At 45.4% G+C, this 22,754-nt stretch overlaps 1 protein-coding gene across 1 annotated transcript in view; it reads right to left on the bottom strand.

The window, feature by feature from the left end:
- Positions 1-22,450, bottom strand: part of CORIN (corin, serine peptidase) — a 178,767-nt gene extending 156,317 nt beyond the window's left edge. The window contains exon 1 of the mRNA XM_087827585.1: positions 22,346-22,450. Coding sequence (XP_087683711.1) covers positions 22,346-22,417 — 72 coding nt within the window. The 5' untranslated portion in view covers positions 22,418-22,450. The remainder of the gene's footprint in view (positions 1-22,345) is intronic.
- Between the last annotated feature and the right edge of the window lie 304 nt (positions 22,451-22,754).

The following is a 22,754-nucleotide window of genomic DNA, read 5'->3' as shown; positions in this document are numbered from 1 at the left end:
GATCCGGCAGAGTTTGGGGGAGGCTTTGGACTTCCACAGGGACAAGTTTTGGGGATATTCAAACTGAAATACTACTGCCACATGAAATATAAACTATAATAACCAACAAATACTCATAAGATTATAAAGCTAGAAAGTACAAATGTATTCCTGCTTCTGTAAAAATATTATTACAGCATAAATAATACTAACACAGCTGTATCTCTCTGTATGTGTATCTATTACCCGTCTCTCATGAGTGTAGCCCAGCATCTAGAACAGCACCTGAGCACAGTCAGAAATGGATTAATATCTGCTGAATAAATGAATGAATTAAAGCATCTGAACAAAAACTGCTCTGCACATAATTATGCAAATAACTGCTGCTTTTTTTTTTTTTTTTTAATGATATATGCCTTAAAACGACTATTTCTGAATCATCCAAAAACACTTGGAGGAGAAAATGTATTTAGTAAGAAAGTAAAAATCTTTACTTTCAGGGAAAATATACTAAAATTAATAAAATCAGTTTTTACTGGGACTGTTAGTTCAATTCTACGCTCACATTTCCCATTATGAGCTTTGAAATCAGTCAGAAAATTTTTTGTTTTGAAAAATAAACTGTTGATTTTATTAGACAATTTTTAAAAAATATCACCTACATTAACATGAAAATAAATGACCTTGAAACTCTATTAACCCGTATATCAGAGATCCCCAGACATTCTTGGTTCACAGCACCTTGGGTATCCAGGTAATTGTCCCAGTAGCCCTAAGTAAAAAAAGAAAAGCCTACCAGTTCCATTTATTAAACATGTTGGGCATGTTTAGTCCAACAATTTTATAAATATTTGTATCCTAAAAACTTAGTAGCCATTTGAAAAAATACTACACATACATTAAAATTTGAAAATATTTTCATGTCATTCTTCACCACAATCACTTACTAACAGGATGTATGCATCTGCTGGGCCCTGCATAGCACCTCACAGCTGGCAGTCAGATTGGAAAGCACTACCTGCTCCACATGGAGTTTTGCCTGGTACAATTTTTACACAGCAGCCACCAAGAACCCAGCTTTATAAAGATAGGGTGACATCAAAAGGGATACAGCACAATTTAATGTTGAAACTCTGAACTATGTCAAGCTACTATTTCATTTGATAATCAACAAACACTGAGTGTTACTGGATTTCCCTCAAAAAATTAACTGCTCTTTGGAGGGTAAGAAATAGACTTTTTCCTGAGCCTTCATCTCTCTGGAACTCCTCTCAGGCCAGACACAGCAGAATGGAAGATTAGCGCCTCACTACAGTAGGCGCTAAGAGATACGTCTTAGAAATGGCCCATCTGTGTTGGTATTTTTCAATTCCTTTCCAGAGCTCACATTCCAAAATTATGTTAAAAACCTTAGTCTCTCCAACAAAACCTAAAATACCTGGAATCTTTAATTACAGAAGTGTTCTATTCTTTATCTTTTGGAGAAAAAGAAAATCATAAAAAATAAGGAAATTATCAAGAATTAAATTTATAAGATATTTCCAGAGAATGACACAGACTTCTGGAAAATGGGTGATCTTCTACAGTTTCTATAGCTTAGAATATTTTGCCCTGAGGATGACATGTAAGTATTGGCCCTGATCATCAGGTTTGAAAAAGATGGATATCATTCTGCTTAGTATACGGTAGGTAGTGAAAGAAACATCATTTTCAATAGTAAAGATTAATGTAGAAGGAGATCCAAGTTCATATTTAATACATCAAAAATCTAACTAGCAACAACAAAAAATAACCTATTCCCAATTCAAAGTTTTGCTAGACATGTGCCATCCTTCACCTGCAATAGCTCGGTAAGTGACAATATTCACCTAAAGATGTGGTCTATAAGAGATTAACATCAGCTTGCTACTTTTAAGGTATAGCATCAGACATAGAGATATGCTGATGTTTTTATTTCAACTAGGATTTGTTTAAATTACAACCAAAGATCAGGCAAACTTGAAGTAGTATATAAACTGTTACTGATTTAACAGAGTATTTGGAAATTTAAAGGTTAATTCTCCCTTCAAAATGTGACACTACACTATGGATTTTCTAAGATTCCAAAATGATTATATTCTTAAAATATAATTATGAAATGATGTAGCCTGAATTAATACAGGATGCTTAATCAACAGTCTGTTAATTTTAGGTGCACAACTATTACTACCCAACGGTTGTCCTAATTCATATATCAATCTGGTGGATTTAGTAAAATTGTATTTATTGCTTTGACGTTTAAGATTTGACCAAGTCAAAATATCAAAATATCCTTAAGCCAGAATGAGAGTGTACATTTTAATGGACGGAATTGTATTCAAAATTATGGCAGAATTCAGTGGCCGCCTGTCCTACAGCAAAAGATTCACTTATAATGTTAAAAACAATTAAAAAGAAAAATTCATCCAAAATTAATATGCGCTGTTTTGAGGCTAATTTTGCACCTTAGCTCTCTAGGTAGGAAGGTGATAAACTGCAAACGCATTCACACTTTGCAGTTTCAATGGTGCAGAAAACAGCCTACGAGGATGACAAAGTTATTCTGATTGTTGTGGCCTGAACAGGAAACAGAAGCTCCCTCTAAACTCTGTGGGGATATTCCACTGTCACATGTTAATGTCCTCATAGTCCTAAAAAACTGCAGATACTAAGACTCTACTTTCTAATAGATATTTGGCTTGGAAACACTGTCCTGCCCAACCTGGGGTTATATACATAAGCTATGCACACAGGCATTGGTATGGGGAAGGCCTGTGGGTGGGGTGGATGCAGGGTGGAGGGGATCAATTGGGGGCGGGGAGGGGACATCTGTAATATTCTCAACAATAAAGATAATTTTTTAAAAAATGTGATCTGAATTGTCTTGTCCACTGAGCAAAAATGAGCCCCATTGTTATCTTCTTATTTAAGAAGAAAATCTTCCAGTGCAAATGTTTTCCTTTCTGTGCTCAATAAACTGTGAAAGAATTCCTTACATGAATTAAAAGTAGGTTTATTGAATAAGAGGTCAGTGACTTAGATACTTTTCAAATCAGATATCTGTCAATTCTCCACAATATTAGCTCCCACTCTACCAATAAGCACAATGCCTCCCAAGTCATCTGCCAGTGAACCCTGCCAAACTCCAATGTCTTTTGTTGTGATGCTTGTTTGTAATGTCCCAAGAGGCAGGAAGAACAAGCATCTGGTTTTCAGTAAGTCTTTTCATCCCATTTTCTGGCATTTGATTGAAGCGTACAAAGTTCAAATATCTCATGCCCTCTCTCAAAATGAAATTACTCAGTTCACACCAGAACGGCTCTGCAAACCAGCCCTGCACACATTTTCTCCTTTGAAAATTAACATCATAACAACAGCAAGAGATAGTCGTCCCCCAAGTTGCACATTCACACATCCCAGAATGAGTGTCCAATGGGGAGACTAAATACCGACAAAACCTTTTCCTGTCGAGGAGCCTAGATAATAGTAATCCAATACTCAGGCATCGGATCACTTAGTGTGTCTGTTTTGAGGATGGCATTGTTTAGCTGAAGTCTGAAATAGGAGAGAGAAGACTGGAATATTTCAGAGGCAGCTTGAACAATATTGTCTCCACCACTGAAAATCTAGGTGACCTTATAAACTCATTACCCTGCCCTGACCATGTTTCCATGTCTGCACATAAGGGAAAGAAAATAAATGTATTGCCCCAACCACAAATATTCCCCCTAAAATGAAGTTGGTAAAGCAAAAGAAAAGTAAAAAACAGTGATAATGTTTCTTTCAAGTTCAGAAAGCTCTAAGTCCTGATTGCTCTCCAGTGCATAATGGGAGTTTGCTCAATTCAATCTCCCTGGAAGAAAGTTATAATCTTTATTCAAGTGAGGAGATGTCTTCAGAGGTAATGGGAGAAACTTCTAAGGTAAATCCAGGGTTTTTTCCGGGGCAAGGTGGGAAGGGCATCTTTCTGTGAGAGCCCCAGGAGATGACCTTGGAAGACACGGCAGGCAACTCCCTGCCTAGGCAAGGTATGTAGGACGCAGTGTCCTGTTTTGAGATGATTTTGCTCCAGTCTCAAACATGTCAACTTTATCATTTTATGGCAGACACAAGTCTTAAAGTAATAAAATGATTTCTTTTAATGCAGATACACTATCAGAACTCTTTCTGCATATATTGAAGTCTTAAAGGTCTTTTGTGGGGGGTTTTAAAGTATTTTTTTCAGGAAACAATGTAGGCTACGGGGGAAAAAGGGAGGGTTGGGATATTCATTCCTCAGGAAATTAAATATTTGACATTTATTCATAAAAGAGTTTTAAATTCCACATCCTGATTATAAATTACAACATTTCCAAGGAAGCTATGGCAGAATCCAGAGGAACCTAACATATCGCCAAATGAAGCCAAAACTATTGTTCACATAGCACTAAGGATGCTGCTGAATTCGTGCAAATCTCAGAGACCTAACTCACTGATCCAATAACGATGGAAATGTTGTGACTTTTAAAAATTGAAACAGATTGGCAAAGTGAGTAAAGGACTAAAATATTGACTTTCTACAGCTGAAAATAATTAGGGAACGCATACAAGACAAAATGGATTTTATGCTCTACGACAATCCATTTCAGGCATTTCAATGCAAAGTAAAACATAAACAGATGTTGAAACCATTTAACCTACTGAACCTACCTGCTGAAAGGAATCCTGCAGTAAAAAAAAGCACAAGTAAGGATTTCATGTCTCGGATGCAGCAGCAATTTCTGTGAATACCTGGAGCAAAAGCAAACTTAACACTCTTATCATATATTTCTCTGTATTTCATTAATATTCGAGTTGGAAAATACAGAGAAGTTAACTGTTGAGGCTTCTGTTATAAAACATGTCGATGCTACATGTCAAATCTCACTAATTTGGTGTATCCTACTCATGCGTATTTAGCACCTATTCTGTGCGCGGCGCGCTATAGGGAGAGAAAGGTGAGAAAGACAGTCCCGGTCCTCTGGGAGCTGAGCACCCACCTCCAAGGAGACACCCAACTTCATGGGTGACTCCAATGCCCTGGGACAGGACAACATCACAGATATGTAGGAAGGACTACACGTCTACCCTAGGGGCGGTGTGGACTGGGGCGCAGTCGGCCCACATTGCTATATTTTTTAAAATATAAAAATTTTTACTTGCGCACCAAGATGAAAACAGTATTTCTTGAGCACTAGTCCCCATGGCTCTCAAAGTGTGTGTGTGTGTGTGGGGGGGTGGTGATCACAAGAGGAGGGAGGCCAAGGGGAAGCAACACAATGGACATGTTAAGCAGGACAATTTTTCACTGAGGGGACTCTCTCATGAATTTCAGGATATTTGGCATCCCTTGGCTACCACCTAATAAATGTCAGCAGTAACTCTCCCCCACCCCGAGCAGCGTGACCCACAGCAGGTCCCCCATCACTTCCAAATGTTCCGCGGGTGCTGCCTTCCTGGGGGGGCGCACGGGAGTTGCTCAGGAGCAGCTGTTGAGCGCAGGGCACGGTCAGCTCCAGGCGCTGGCTGCAAGGTCCAGTCCTGAGCTAGCGAACCGCCCCATGCTCCACAGGCAAGGCCTAACATTAGGTCCTTAACTACACACTGGGAGTTTGTGTCTTTTGTCCACAGAGAAACAGCACACGTCTAGATCAAACATTATGTCTTTTCATTGTGATCATCGCCCTAAGGGCACATGAAAGAGCACAGGGTTTCAACGTCAACATCAATCAAAGAGGAGAGGCATAATCGATCAGGTCCTTCAAAACCTGACCTACCACATTCAACCAGGAAACTTGAGGAAGAGCAAGAAGTGGTGTTTTAGAGGATTAAATACTCAAAGAGTGATTATCTTTTTTTAAACATAGTCTTATTGATTTCAGAGAGAGAAAGGGAGAGGGAGAGAGAGAAACATCAATGAGAGAGTCATTGATCGGCTGCCTCCTGCACGCCCCTGACTGGGGATCAAGCCTGCAACCCAGGCACGTGCCCTGACTAGGAATCGAACCACGATCTCCTAGATCTTAGGTCGATGCTCAACTGCTGAGTCACACGGGCTGGCAGTGTGATTATTTCTTAAGCACACGAGGCATGAGGCTTTCAGCTTCGGTGGACCTGTACCGAGCACGGTCCATGTAGGATTTTAGACTTTGGACAATCTCTGCAGCCACTGTCCCCAAGCTACACATGTGAGGCTGGGCCCAGTGTATCAGGTGAGGCTGAGGTAGGATCAAACCTTCGTAGGTCCTGGAGGTGAACAGAACAAAATGTGCGGCCTGAAAGTGACAAAACGGCTGAGATCCTTTGGCTCTCCAGGAGTAGAGGTGAACTTCTAGTTTTGATTATTTGCTCCTCCCACAGAATAGATATTGAGGAAGGGCTGCCTCAGATTCCAATGCTTGCTATGCTATTTTAAACTACATTCAGGGCCATGCAGAGAAACCAAGAAGTGGAGGTACCAACAGCTCAGATGCATGGGGCTTAGTCACCAGTTTTAGTCATCTTCCTTCACATGGTCCCAACTCACTCTGGATTTGTTCATTAAATAACCTCTGACCCAGACTTTAGGTTTCAGACACCCAATTCATGGATTCAGTCAGAGAAAGGTGGCAGAGTTTGCTTCAAAACAAACAAACAAAAAAAAGGGTGGCCTTATCATAGTGTATCCCATCTCAAGGTGAAGTAGGAACACAACTCAATAAAAATTTTGCCAGTGCAAAGCTAAAGAGGCAACTCAAAAGGCCTTTGCATGGAACCTTCTATCTTGACAGAATCAATCAATTTCTGATTGTTAAATCGGACACTCTAACCACTGAGCCAAACTGGCTAGGGGAGGTCCAATGCTCTTAAATAAGCTATTAGAAAGAGGGAGTTATCAAAATGGAGGAAGAAGGGCAAGATCTCAAAGAACATATGAATTGATTGCCCCCAAAGAGGCTCAGAGGGGGAAAGTTACTGAAAGCTGGCTTCTTAAAGCTGCAGACAGGCAGTTCACGGCAAGAACAATTAGGGAAGCAAGCCTTCAAGTTTGGACAGCTGTGACAAGCAGATACTGAAAATAATATTCATGGAACACACAATCTATCAGAGGTAAGAGAGGATAAATCATTATGTAAGTAGTCACTTAATTGTAATTGTGCTAAGTGCTATAAAGTACAAGGTAAATAATTTGTGGTGATGTGAAAAATGAACATAGAAAACTGACCTTGACCTTTTTATTAACACTTACCTACAACAGGAAGCAGCCTAATACTGAAACTACTTCAGTGACAAGGAATATTAATGAATATTACTTATAAGCACTCAAAATTGAATTACTGGAATTATTTCAGCCATAATTAAATAATTTACCTTCCCAGCTTCTTTCCACTGATGGTTTCAAGTGTTTATAATGTTAACACATATTTACAATATAAGCTGTGCTAAATGTTTAATATTTATGATTAGGGAGTCCACAGTATTAAGAATTTCATAACATTTCCTAAAATGATAAGAAGCTGCTGATGAAAACACAGCTTTTGACAGTATAAACCTCATTGGTCCACCCATCATATTTTTTTAATTTTGGTTTGACATCTTTCCACAGTTAGTATTCCCAAGTAATAAAACATTTAAAAAATCATAATACAGATCACCAAGAAACAAGATGGCAGCGTAGGTAACAGCTGCACCGGCCGCCTCCCGCAACCACATCAAAATTACAACGAAAATACAGAACCACAGTCGCTCAGAGCCTCCTGAGATCTGGCTGAACAGAAGCCCCACAACCAGGGAGCATCGAAATGGCAGGAGGGGCGGAGACGCGGGCAGGTCAGGGCTGGATCCGGAGATGTGGCTGCAGGCCCACACCCGGTGCCTCGGGTTAAACCCCGGAGGGCATCTCGGTGGTGGGGGTTTCCCGGAGGAGTGAGGGCCCCCAGCCCAGGGCTCCAAGGCCGGGAAGAGACGTCCCCACAACTCCGGGCTGTGAACCCAGCGGGGACTGTGGCTGAGGGTCGCAGAGGCTGCGGGAGCCCCAGCAGCTCCTCTAAAGGGCCCGGCACGGACTCACTCGGACGCTCCCTCTGAGCCCAGTGCCGGGCAGCAGCCTGAAAGGACCTGGGACACTCGGGGGGAACTAACCTGCCTGAGATCCGGGCGAGAGGTGGAGGGGCGGTTTCCTCCCAGGCAGAAGGGCTGGCGGAGGCCATGGCTCCTTGGCGAGTCCTCCCCGCACAGCCCGCAGGCAGGCGCCATGTTTGAGTCGCCAGCACCTGACTCGCACCTTTGGCCCCGCCCCGTGATTCCCGGAGGCCCTGCCCCCCCCACCTGCAGGCTCATCCAGGCCATTTCCAGGGGCTTTTCTGTGCAAGTGGCCTCTCGAGCCTCATGCTTAGAACTTTCTTAAAATCTCTCAAACAAGCAGCAGCGGGCCCCATACGGCTTGATAAGTGGCCCCAGGCCTGGCACTAGCGGCAGCTGCACTGGCTCATAGCTTGGCCTCTCCTGGACACCGCCAAGCCCAGCACAAGTAGCAGCCAACTAGGGTTTGCTGTGTAGCTCATGCTGGGTGGCCCTGGGCAAGGCACTGGCACAGGCTGACTTTGTACCTCCTGGGAGGCCCCAGAGACAGTGCACCTGGTGGTCAGACTTGACCAAGCTGGATTACAACCCTGCCACATCCACGAGTGACACTCAAGGGACACACTTGGTAAACACCAAAGCTCCACTGAAGTAAATCCTGCCCCATAGGGGTGTCTCCAGCACAGCAGCTCTCTGGCTATAGTTGCAGCTGGTCCTCACAGCCGATTGGTCTGGGGGTCAATTCCTCCCAATGACGACAACAGCAACCAAGGCTTAACTACAATAGGACAGTGCACACAGCCCACACAGGGGAGCACCTAGAAGGCCCAGCTCAGGTAACTGGGGAGGCTGAGCCACTGGACCCTACAGGACACCTACTACACAAAGCCACTCTACAAATTCCAGGAGGCATAGCAGCTCTACCTAATACATAGAAACAAACACCTGGAAGCAGCCAAAATGTGGAGGCAAAGAAACATGTCACAAAGGAAAGAACAGAAGAAATCTCTAGAAGAGGAACTAAATGAAATAGATCCAAGCATGCTAACAGATACAGAGTTCAGAATAATGGTTATAAAGATGCTGAAGGAACTTAGTAAGAGTATTATGAAAACAACTGAGACCACTGATGACATAATTAAGTACCAATTTGAAATAAAGGCTACACAAACTGAAATGAAGAATAATTTACAGGGAATCAATAGTAGAGTAGAGGGCGCTGAGAATCAAATCAGCAATTTGGAACATGAGGAAACAAAAAATGCCCAACCAGAAGAGGAAAAAGAAAAAAGAATCCAGAAATACGAAAATAGTATAAGCAGCATCTGGGACAACTTCAAGAGGCCCAACATTTGTACTTCTGGGGTACCAGAAGGGGAAGAAAGAGACCAAGAAGTTAAAAACCTATTTGAAAAATTAATGACAGAAAACTTCCCCTACCTGGGGAAAGAAATAGACTTACGAGTCCAGGAAGCACAGAGGGTCCCAAACAAGAGGAACCCGAAGAGGCCCACAGCAAGACACATCATCATTAAAATGCCAAAGGTTAAAGACAAAGAGAGAATCTTAAAAGCAGCAAGAGAAAAGCAATTAGTTACCTACAAGGGAGCCCCCATACGACTGTCAGCTGATTTCTCAACAGAAACTTTGCAGGCCAGAAGGGAGTGTCAAGAAATATTCAAAGTGATGGAAAACATGGAACTACAACCAAGATTGCTCTACCCAGCAAAGCTGTCATTTAGAATTGAAGGTCAAGTAAAGAGCTTCACAGATAAGGAAAAGCTAATGGAGTTCATCACCACCAGACCAGCACTACAGGAAAAGTTGAAGGGTCTTCTTTAAGAAGAAGCTAATGAACAAAAGAATCTGACGAACTAAGTAGATCCAGAGACACTGACACATGCAACAGACGATCATATTTCAGAGGAAAGAGGGAAGGGGTATGGAGGGTGGGAAGAGATTAACCAAAGAAGTTATTTGCATAACCCATGGACATAGTTAATAACGGGGTGAAGGCCTGGGGAGGGGGTGGGAGTAAATGAAGGGGATCAATTGGGGGGGAAAAAATGGGACACCTGTAATACTCTCAACAATAAAGATAAATTAAAATAAATAAATGAATAAATAAATAAATAAATAAATAAATAATTAACTCTGAAAAAATAATAATCCAAAAAAAATCCTAATACAGTATTTCACAAAGAATAATGTCTGTCTATTCTCTTGAGTTTCTTTCCATTGCTAAAGTTGTCTGCACTTTGAGACAAAACCAAACATATAAATGACAAATGTTTTAAAATTTGTATAATGTTATCGATGTATCGAATTTGTTTATAAAAAGGCAAACCTCTGGATCCAAATTAAGACAGACTAAACTAGTGAAAAAGATGTCTTTAAATGCTTAATAATTGCCTATCCTTGACGTAGTGACTTTTATCCCTTCCAAAGAAAATGCAGTTAAAAATTATGATTGTGAATTAAGTGACTATAAATAACCCTGTTTTTAATTGAAGAAATTAGAAAAAATTCTTCTTTTGGAATGTAAGATTAAATTGTATATTAACAGTACACTAACTTGTTTACCGCTTTCAAAACAAAGGTTGCCAAACAAACAAAAAAAACACAAACTCATAGAAAAGACAACAGAATGAATGGTGGTTGCCAGAGGGGCAGGGGGTGGGGGGACTAAGAGGGCAAAGGGGTTAAATATATGGTGATGGAAGAAGACTAGGCTTCAGGTGGTGAGCACAGAGAGTACATAGATGTCTCATTATAAAGTTGTACAGCTGAAATTTATATAATGTCATTAGGCAATGTTACCCCAGTAAATTTAATTTTTACAAAGGTTGCCATGATTATAAATAGTCTGTCTTAGTGTAGATACAAATATAAAAAGTTTTTAAAATCTTTTGAAATTATCAAATGAAATCTATTTACTTTTTCCCCCTTTTAAAAAATTTGAAACAACCACATACTTATAGAGAAGTTGGAAGTACAGTACAAATAACCTTTTATCTGAACCATTTGATACTGAATTGCTAACCAGATGCCCTATCACTCGGAAAAAAATTAGTGGGTGTTTCCTACAAACAAGGACATTCTCCTACATAATCACAGGAATTTACATTGATGCATCTGCTACCATCGAACTCTCAGAGCCCATTCAAGTTTTGCCAGTAGTCCCAATAATATCCCTTACAGCAAAAGGGTCTAACTTAGACTCACATTTTCATGTGTCTTGGTTTCCTTCAATCTTCCTTTGACTTCCATGACTTTGATACTTTTGTAAATTACAGGCCAGTTATTTGCAGAACGTTCTTAGTTGTGGTTTAGGATTAAATTCAGACATCTTTAGCAGCAATATCACAAACGCGATACTACATTCTCACTGCATCCTATCAATTCGTCCCTTTACTAATGATAATCATATTAATCACATGGTAAAGACGGTGTCTGCCAAGCCTCCCTGCTGTAATATTACTTTCCCCCTTCCTCCCATCCAGGTAATCAATAAGTATTTTATGACAAGATATTAAAGTTATGTAAATATCCCATCTCTTCAAACTGTCAGTTAATTCTGTCCTTTATTGACATATGCATGGACTCCTGGTTTCCTATTTTATTCAATGGTTTGTAATCTGTTTCTATCATTATATATGCTGATGGTCAAATTGCCCTCCCTTTGGCTCGTGGGAGCCAATTCAAGCTGGCTTCTGTGTCCCGTTAACAGGAACCCATAACTTGGACTTTCTTTGCCTCATCGTTGGAATCAGCCATTTCTCCAAGGAGCTTGGTTCCTTTTTGTAGAAAATGGTATTTAAAACCAAGATCTGGGTGTTCCTTGGTACTCACAGGGCATGCTATTTACACATTTACATTTATACTTAAAACTAAATTATAGTTGGCATACAATACTGTACAAATTTGGGGTGTATAACATAGTGCTTCGACATCCATATCCCTTATGATGCCACCACAGTAAGTCTAGGAACCATCTGTTACCACACAAAGTTACTATGATAATATTGACTATTGTCCCCACACTGTACATTATATGCCCAGGACTTATTTTTTAATAACTGGAGGTTTGTACCTCTTAAAACCCTTTACCCTTTTCACCTACCCCCTAAACCCCCTCAGTTCTATATCTACCTTTACATGTTGAAACATATACATTTACACTCCTATCTCCAACTCTAATCCCATTGTCATAGGCTTCTAGATGTAGTTTTCTACCTTTCTTTATCTCTAACTTTTTTTCCAACAGCAAGAGGCCTGGCTTATTCTTAATATTCTTAATTATTTGAGCAGTCCCGCAGTCCGTAACGCATCTGCCACTGTCCCCGCACCACGCGCTGCGAGGGTGCCATGGTCACCTTGCGGGAGCTCCCGCATCCCGCCCGGCTCGCCCGCGCATCCACGCCTTCCTCCTCCTGCTCAGGCTCTGCCCCCCGCAAGGCGTCCCCACCTGCGGGGTCTCAGCCGCTGCGCTGCCCTTCTGGGCACCTTGGGGAGCCCGCCTGGCTGCGCCCACAGGACAAATTCAGGACTCAGTTGTTCACCAATGGGCCAGGAATAGGAAAATCCAAACAAAGGTTTGAAGTCTGTAGAAAGCAATCGATGCTATTCCTTTTGTCACTCTTTTCTCACTTACAACATAAAAGAGGAATAAAATCACAAGATCTGGATCCTTCAGCCTTCTTGGATACTTTTTTATAATTGATTTGAGGGAGAGGAAGGGAGAGAAGCATCGATTCATTGTTCTACTTATTCATGCATTCACTGGTAGGATTCTTGTATGCGCCCTGACCAGGGATCGAACCCACAACCTTGGTGTATTTGGACAATGTTCTAACCAACTGAGCTACCTGGCCAGGGGCCTTCTCGGCTTCTTTTAAGTCAGTAGGTTGTGAGCTTGTGTGATTCGTGTTTTATGCTCCAGCAGCCAGACCATCACAGAAGCTCTGCATTGATTTCTTCCTCTCACACTGACCTAGTTCCCAACCTCACCGCACAGAATTCAGCACTCTATTAAGGGGGAAAAAATCAAGTTGGATAATGTTATATTTTTGCTTTCTTTGCGAAATATGAGTGGAAAAACAACAAACTTTTTTAAAGAAAAGCCCGAGTTTAAAATTTTTTAAAAGTCATTTTTTTTTAATTAAAGTATTACTTTAATACTTTAAACCATCCCATGGGTTTTGTTTACTTCCATTAAGGAGAATAGTTTTTCTGGGTCACGGGGATGTAAAGCACAGCATAGGAAACATAGTCAATAATATTGTAATAACTCTGTATGGTGCCAGCTGGGTACTAGGCTTATCAGGGGAATCACTTCGTAAGTTATATAAATGTCTAATCACTATGTTGTACATCTGAAACTAATATAATGTTGTATGTCAGCTGCAATTGGAAAATTAAAAAATTTTAAATAGCTTTTCTGGGAAGAAGGCACTTCTCACCAAAGCTCTCTTCAAGGAGGGAGAGGGTTGCCTGCTTTTAGGAGTTTCTGACATGAGATGATTGGAGAGTCTTGTTAGTTAGGAACATAGAGAGCATTTTTGTTCCTCTTCTTAACATTCAGCTGATAGAGGTAAAGTTAAAACAATACAAACAGAACCGTAGGCGCTATCAGGAGGGATCAAACAGGCTAGCTGAGGGTGTCCCAGGGTGACCCAGGCCCCGAGCACACACGGCAGCACATCCGAGTCCTCTCTGCGGGTCCTCCCTTCCAAGGGGCCACTTCGCTTGCTCACCAAGGCCACCTTCAGCAAGGCTCATCGGTTTATTTCGGAAAGGTTGGGAAGCTCGGCTTTACTGTTGTGCAGGAGAAGGCAGAATAAGAATCGCCATAGGCCAGGTAGGACTATAGTTACCATGTCTGGGTTTTAAACTGAATAAACATAAAGAGCGGGGGTGGCTGGTCTCTCCAGTTTGCCCTGACTCTTCCAGGGAATGGACTGGGCTCACCAGGCAGTCCTTCAGCCATTCCCTGCTCAATCCTCCCACCTCCACCCCACACCCAGAATTGGTCGCCCCAAGTGGGCAGCTGGGGTGTGAGAGCTTTGAGGGGCCTCCCCAGGGCTATTTTTAACTGGGTATTTTCTGCTGGTTGACTTTCCACTGGGGCAGCTCCAGATCTGGGGGACTCACTCCAGCTGGGAAATCTGAGAAGTCAGCTGGCCTGTGGCAAATGAGATATTTTTAGCTGAGACTTGGGGATCTCCGGATTGTCATCTACTTTAGACCTCAGGGTGGGAGACACAAAACAGAGCCAAGCAAGAGGAGTGGTGCTGACTCTGAAGTCCCTCAGAGCTTATTGCTGGAACAGGACTCGGTGTCCCCGGTGGGGGAGGGAATGGAGGCCTGAAGGTCTTTCCCTGCGCAGGTGGAGGCGAGGCCTGGGAGTTCCTCTTGCGAACCTGGGGTTTGGAGGGGCTCTCCCACACCTACTTGCCTACCTGCCAGCCTGCCTGCCTGCTGCATCAGCGTCACCTGGAACCGGTTAGAGATGCAAATTCTTGGGCCCCACCCCAGACCTACAAGTTAGAAATTCTGGCAGAGGGCCCCAGCCATCTGTGGTGTATCAGGCTCTCCAGGTGATTCTCACACACAGTAAACTCTGAGAATTACTGGCCTAACCACATATTCACTAACATTCATAGATAAAGGTATAAAGAGTTCAACTTTATCCCTACCAAACCCACATGGCAGTACATTTTTAAATTAATAGACATTATATTTAGCACATTTTTAGAGTTACAAAAATATTGAGCAGATAGTAAAGGGAGACAGTAACTTTCTAAGCCATTGTTTTCTCCTGTGTTGTTCCCTAACGTGAAAAACCTTTCACTCCTGTTCATCTTCAAGGGTAGTGATAAGATACCAAGTGTTTGCTACCAAAGGCTACAGTCGAGTCAGTGTAAGAAACAGCCCCGGGTGCTCAGGGAGGGGGCGGCAGTGCACACCAGCCCTAGGAAGGACTGAGTGTACCCGGGTGCCCTCGGCCAAGCCGAGACGAAGCCATCTGCAACTGTCTACCACGTGGCCAGGGGAATGCCTTCTCAAAAGGGTCTCGGGCCCAGCCGCCACAGCTCAGCAGTTGAGCATCGACCTATGATCCAGGAGATCTTGGTTCGATTCCTGGTCAGGGGACATGCAGGAGGCAGCCAATCAATGACCCTCGCTCATCATTGATGTTTCTCTCTCTCTCTCTCTCTCTTCCTCTCTCTGAAATCAATAAAGACATATTTTTAAAAAGGGGGGATGAAGAATATCTTGAAAATGATGTTACTATTAGAGTATTAGTAATGTATTAGTTTCCCATGGCTGCTATAACAAATTGCCACAGTGGCTTACAACACAAACCCATTCTCTTGGAATTCTGGAGGTGAGAAGTCTGAAATCGGTTGCACTGGGCAGAGTCAAGCTGTGCTCAGAGCTGCTTCCTTCCGAGTGCTCTGAGGGAGAATCTGTTTCCTTGCCTTTTTCAGCTTCCGATGGCTGCCTATCTGCTTCCCTCGGCTGGCGGCCCATCCTGCCTCTTCAGAGCACATCTCTCCCATCTCTGCACCTTCATCTTATTACCTTCTCCTCTGACTCCCACCCTCCTGCCTCCCTCTTATGAGGACACTGTGATCACATCACACCCTCACAGATCACCCGGGATAATCGCCCCATCTCAAAAGCCTTAACCAACCACAGGTGCAAAGTCCCTTTTGCCAATTAAGGTGGCACTTACAGGTCTCGGGGATTAGGATGGGGATATATTTGGGGGACCGTTATTCAAATGCTACACGCCTGGTGACCCTATACTGTGTAACGTGGTAGACTCGAGCCACAGTGATTATTGAGCACTTGCAATGTGACTCATCTGAACTGAAACGTGCTACAAGAGTATTGGAGTGTAAAGACTTAGCATGGCCCTAGCTGGTTTGGCTCAGTGACTAGAGTGTCAGGCCGCCGACTGAAGGGTCGCGGGTTCCAGCCAAGGGCACATACCTCAATCGCAGGCTCGATCCTGGGCTCTGGTCAGGGCGCCTGCCAGAGGCAACCAATTGATGTGTCTCTCACATGGATGTTCCTCCCCCCTCCCCTTCCACTCTCTCTCTGAAAAGCAATGGAAAAAATTATCCTCAGGTAAGGATTAAAAAAAAAGACTTAGTATGAAAAAAAGGAAAGTAAAATATTTCACTAATAATTTTCATACTCATCCCATACTAAAATGATAAAATGTTAGATATGTTGAATTAAATAAATTATTAAAATCACACTTCTCTGTTTCTTTTTGCTTTTCAAATATAGCTACCAGGGAGGCCCTGGGAGGGTGTCTAGTCCAACTACCTCATTTTACACATGAGGAAACCAGGATCAAAAGTGTTAACTGCTTTCGTAAAGTCTCATAGGAATTTCCCATCAGATAAAGACTGGAACTCCCACTTCTCCTGGTGTTTGACTGGGACCAAATTGTTTTAAAAGGTCACAGAGAAATATTAAGTAAAACCACCCAGCTTTGATTTCCAAACTGCACTAGAAAGAGTGGCATCTCTCCTGCATTACGAGGCTCTGAAACAGGCACACGGGGGGGGGAAGTCAGGTACAGTCGCAATAATCCTTGAAAATCCTTAGGAAAGTGCCACACTGGAGACCTGCATAGCTCCTGCCAGTAAATCCCACACAGTCAGTTTTTCCAGAGACAGGTCAGGTTCATCTGATGAGGACCAGATGAACTAATTGGCCTGAGGTTAGATGACAAAAGGCACAGATCCTCACGTGCAGGGTGAGTCTTGGCGCTGCAGGACTGACACGTATAAAAGTCACTGGGTTCTGAAACTAGCAGCAGAGTCCCTTCTCTTCTCTGTGCTCTCACGCCAGGGCACTGAGAAGAATGACAGCCAGTGGCTTGTGCTACTGCACCAGTCCTCTCCTGACATAGTGATTATCACGTAGTTAGGAACTGAGCTTCCCACTGTGCATAAATCTTTATTTGCTGGTGGATCCCAAGTACCTAGAACTGTGCCTGGCACCTAAAGGTTTGCTGAATGAATGGAGGAATCTAATCCTCCTTTTTGTCCGGCCTGCGCTGTTGAATTCTCATCAGTCGAAGTTATTTGGGACTCGCACATGGCTCTTAACCTCTTGGGGTGTTATGGTGCCCGCGCTAGAAAAAGTCACACTGAACTGTTCATAGAAATTTTTTCCAACTCACAGAGTTCATGGGGCCCCAGATTGAGATTTGGAGGTGCTATCAACCTTTATTATGCTGCGGTGACACCAGCAGCATGTTCGTGGACAGACTGACATCAGTTATTTTCGTAGCTGCGCAAGGACTTTTCTTTACAACTCTGCCAAGTGCTGGAAACAGGTACTCCTCAAGTGCTGTCAGCCTAAAGGCTCGAAGAGGCCCTGAGCTAAGCACAAACTAGTGGCACCAAAATGGTTTTTGGAACTCCCCCTATATTTTCTGCCCTACTCCTAAGCTGACTGCCTGGCTGGCCCTTCCCCTCTTGAGCTGCTGAGTTTCAACACTGAGACTGAAGGGCAAGCTGGGTCACCTGCAGGACCACCAGCTACTCTGGTCCTATCAGACACTGACACTGCGCTTGTCGCCATCCACTCCGATGGTTTGGACAGATAGAACCGTAGGAGAATATTCAAACAGCTGCTGCAAGGTGAGCTGAAGGGGGTAACAGCCAGCATTTGGCTGAGAGGAAAACAGAATTTAGGGGTACCCTCCAGCTGAGCTCTGCGCGGAGCAAACAGTGCTGCAGAATGCTCGGGGGTAAGGCAGACAGAAAGCCAGTGCTCTAGCACAACGGTGGCTCTTTTTGAGCAAAGAGAGAGAAGCAGAGACTGGAGACAGGGCTGGGGACAGTGACAGGCTCAGGACAGGCACAGATCCAGCAATCCAAAGGTGAGCATCCATTGCACTCCACACCCACGTGGAAAGCACACATAATCTGCCAACCTGCATGGCGACTGTCTGTAAAAATAATTAACATCATGGACTGTACTTCTCTCAAGCAGATGTAGCAAAGCCCCGGAAACAGAATAAAGCCCTAGGGGTAAGGAATGGAGGCCGGAGAAAGGATCCTATCTATGCATCTGTACCGGCTTCAACACTGTCCCCAAAATTCATGTCCACCAGAACCTCAGAATGTGACTTGATTTGGAAATAGTCTTTGCCTTTGTACTTTGTTAGGATGAGGTCATACTGGAGTAGAGTGAGCCCTAAATCCAATACGACTGGTATCTTTATAAGGAGGAAGAACACGTGGAACAGGAAAGGGGAGATGTAACTAAGAGGGCAGAGATTGGACTGTGCAGCTACAAGCCTTGCAAAGGATGCCACGGATTTGCAGGAGGCTGGGGGGGGATCCTTCCCTAGAGTCTTCAAGGGACATGGCACTGTTGCCATTTTGATTTTGGACTTGTAGCCTACAAAACTGTGAGCAAATAAATTGCTGTTGTTTTAAGCCACCCAGCCTGTGGTAATTTGTTACAGCAGCTCTAGGGAGCTAATACAGTGTCTATTTTTCTTAGCCAGTTCCAAATATACTTCAGCATAGTCATTCATTCACACATCGTTCATAAATACCAACTATGCCCCAGACGCTCTCTAGCAATGAACAAAAACAGAAAAATCTCTGCCTCCACGGAGCTTCTATCTAGAGTAGGAGACACAAAACAGCCAGAGTTAAGAAGTAAAATATATAGTCTGCCAAATGGTGATAAGTTCAGGAAGGGGTCCTATGGAGCGAGGTGGTACGAGTTTCGAATCTAAAGAAACCGAACCCTCGGTAAATTTTGATCCAAACACTGAGCCTTGTATTCTCCTGTCTTTCTTGTGAGAAACTGTACAACACATAAGGGTACACGGGGAAGACAAGCACCTCCCTCTGTTATGTCAGTGTTCCTAAACCCGGGAAACCCATCAGCCATAAAGCTCACTGTGAAGGGAAAAGATCCAAAAGTTAGCAAGAATCATCAAGGTTGAGGGGAGAATTCCCAAGGATTTTGTGACTAATACACACTTGTTGGCTGATTTATAAACGAATCCAGCCGTTTACCATTCAACGAATGCCTCAGCATTTGTAAAAGAAGCACAGGGAGGTGCTGGACAGGAAACTTTTGTCATCTGGGAGTCTCGTTAAATTATTGCTCGGGCAAAAGAAAGCTCTAAGAGGAGGTGCTGCAATGAAGGAGATGTTCTGTCTACACTAATACAGTGACCACCGGTCCGTGTGGCCATTGAGCACTTCAAATGTGACTAGTGAGGCTGAAGAACCAAATTTTTAATTAGATTTCATTGTGATTAATTTCAATAATCTTATGTGGCTAGCAGCTACTCTACGGGACAGCACAGCTCTAGAATCACAGAGGGCTGGCTGCGGAGGGAGGCCTGGGAGACTCATTCTGTCTGACGTGGGACCAGCTCCATAATGACAAACAGGTTAGGGAGCCTTCACAGAAGGTACTACTGTTATATACAGTATTCCCGGGACATAAGTATTTCCGTAATCCTCTCAGTGTCCTTACAGATGGTCAGTAGTATCACCCACATTGGCCGAATAAAGAAATCAAAGCTCAAGAAGATTATCTGACTTGCTCAGGGCCTTGCAGCTTTTAAGAGATTTGGATTTAGCTTTGCCACCAAAATCCATACTCTATCCACCAAGGCACGTCATCTACGGCACCTTTCACTCTTGTGATTTCCTCCATCCCCACCCTCTCTGAACACTCCAAACACAAAAGTGTGTCTAGGTGTGTGCATCTGTCTGAGTAGGTAAGTCGGGGGGGGGGGGGTCCTTGAGTGCTCAGTGTGGGTCTAGTTTTCTACACAGGGCAGTGTCCTTCAGCCGACCAGCCCCATTTCCCACCTGCTCAGACAAAGTGGAGTGCCAAGAACGGCGGTGCCAACAGGACGCATGATTGCATACTTGCTGACTAACCGACTAAGGCAGAAGGGGCACCGTCAAGAAGCCTTTCTCCCCCGGAAACATTCAGCAGAAATCCTCTGTCACAGCCTTCCTAGTGGTCAGGGAGCTCCCGTTCCCCCGCAGCGGAGACACTCAGAAACGCTCAGGCCGCAGGCCCGCGTGTGGAGGGAGGCTGGAGGGAAGGGAAAGCAGGAGATGACGAACAGAGTGCCTCACCAATGACACGGAGATTTGGAAGGCCAGGTTTCTGAGAGTGGCGAGGCTAATTCTCTGGATATTCCATGCGGCTAGGCATCTCCTGCAACCCCGTTTGTCCCCAACGATAGAGAAGGGCAACCCTGGGCCATTCAGTCAGCAAGTGCCTAAATCCAGATGAAGTCCGGTGGAAATACGGCCCTCCCTGCCCAAGAGCCCAGCTGGTCTGTGCTGAAGGCAGAATGTCTTCTGAGCTATTGCAACTCAGATTTCTGCAGTATTAAGGGGAAGGTCCTGGTGTGATTAATTTTGCATCGTTCATAAGAGTTTCACTATGCCTGGAAATACACTTGGTGAGCTTAATAAAGCAATCCTTGTCTCTTTAACCTCCTGGAAGGTTAACGGAGTCCTTCATCATTGGGCTGTAATCCTATCCTGCAAGGAACCTTCTGGGAGGAGCCCTGTTCCCCTAAGTAAAGCTTTCCAGCATCTTGAGGTTTTGAGGTTTATGAGATTCTACACCCAAATAACTCTACGAGTAGTTCATCCTAGTGATAGCGACTCTCAGTGGAAGGGATTCTATGGAAAACCTGACTGCTCAGCCCAGATGCACACGTGTCCATGCAGACATCTGACGCCTCTACCCCCAGGAACCTGGTTTCCAGGGCTGATTTTTAGCATCATTTCATACAACAAAACTATTGGCACCAAATAATACAAACAAGCTGGTGAATGCTGTGACTGTGAGAAGAATTGATTTTGTAACTTTAAAAAACATATTGTTCCTTCTTACTCTCTCTGGAACATGCCCAAAATTAATGTTCTGCGTCATCTTTAACTTCAACACCTTCGGCTCAATGCCTGTCTTTGGCCAATGCTCCCCAGTAAGCCCTGACTTCACTCCCTTTCGGGGGCAGTCAGACATTCCTTTACAAAGTTTGGCTTCCATCAGTACAAAAGGAAAACCCCCACAAACTACAGCTGTGCACACAGTAGTCATGCAGGTTGTCCGGCAGGAGTTGGTCCTCGGAGTGCACAGTTTTCAGAAGCTTCCCGCGGAAGGAAAGCCTCACTTAGCGAATTGCTGGGACAGGTTCCCTGGGGATGCCCGGCCGCCAACCGCCGCTGCCCCGCACAGCTCCCGGCCCTGCGCTCAGCGCGGCGTCCCAGGGGCCGCCAGCGGCGCAAAAAGCGCCTGCACCGCCACCCACCGGCCCCGGCGGGCGGCACTAGGCGCCGCGCCCGTCCAGGAGTTGGGGGATGAGTCCCGGCAGGCTCCCTCACACCATCTCCCTCCCGCCCGCGCAGCCCTCGGTCCTGGCGGCACAGAGCGGTCCCCGGTACCTGACTTGGCGCCGCAGGGGCCTTCCTGACACCGAAGGAGGGCAGCTACAAATCAGAGCCGCTTCCTGGGCACTCCGGGCGGTGGGGGCCATCCGTGGCAATACTCCCTACCTTTCCTCTCACGAACGAGGCTGTCCTTTCCTAGGACAGAATCGGAGCCCACAGACCCGGAGCAGCTGGGAACCCCGGCCGCGGCGGCCGCACGTGTGCCCCGGCGGGGAAGCGCGGGAGACAGTTTGCGCGCGGGCACGCGGGAGTTTCCAGCTCCCTGCAGTGCCACCCGTGCTGAGTTGCCAACCCTCAGAATGGTCCAGCGATCTCGGGGCACCAGCTGGTTGTAGGAAAACCGAGCGCCATTCCCGGTTCTAACACGGACAAGCCCGAGGCACGCGCCATGGCTGGAGGAGGCGTAGGTCCGGGGCAGGCGAGGCCGCAGCGCGGGCGTGGAGCCGGCTGCACAGGTGCGGGGAGGAAGCCCCGGACCCCCGAGGGGCTGCTCCCCGCCGCTCCCGAGCCCTCCCGGCGCAGGGTGGGGCGTCTGCGCCACGCGCGGCTCGTCCCGCTGGGGAGCAAGGGGCCTCGGGCCGCCGCGCTCCGCACGGACGGAAACGCTGCGCGCGCGCCCTGGGACTGGCGGCGGGACGCTGAGCGAGGCGCTGGGACTGCTCGCCCACGGAGGGGCGAGGCGGCGGCAACTAAGGGGAGGAGGGTCGGGCAGGAGGGGCCAGCCCTGAGTGCGCCCGGGCTGCGAGGTCGCCGACCGGCTGCCCGCAGAGCCACTCGGGTCTTACCCGCTCGCGCGCCCCGGCGGGGCAGTAGCGCTCGTCCCGGGCGAAGGCGGAGGGCTGCTTGGCGGAGAACATGCCGCGCTCTTTCCTGTCCTCTCTTATCCCGGCTGCTTTCCTCCCCTTCGCGTGCCCCTGGGAGAGAACCACGGATGCCGTGCTCCCCGCTCAGGAAGAGACAAGGTGAACTTCAAGGGACGGGGCCCCCACATTTTGTCTGCTGGGCAGACCCCACCCGCGGACCGCTCCCTCCCGTTCCGGTCTCCGGGCCCCACCCATAGAAGCCCAAATGGCAGATCCTCCGCTACCCCACCTCTCTGCGCTCAGAAGTTATTCTTCAGGGTGGGTCTCGGAGCTGAGTGAAATGCTGCCCCGCCCCCGCCCCCCCCCCCCCCCCCCAACTTAAACCTTGTGA

The sequence above is a fragment of the Miniopterus natalensis genome, chromosome 1, assembly GCF_054644295.1.
Source record: "Miniopterus natalensis isolate mMinNat1 chromosome 1, mMinNat1.hap1, whole genome shotgun sequence".
Taxonomy (NCBI): domain Eukaryota; kingdom Metazoa; phylum Chordata; class Mammalia; order Chiroptera; family Miniopteridae; genus Miniopterus; species Miniopterus natalensis.
The sequence above is the reverse complement of the archived record's forward strand: the minus strand, read 5'-3'. Positions and strand labels throughout refer to the sequence as shown.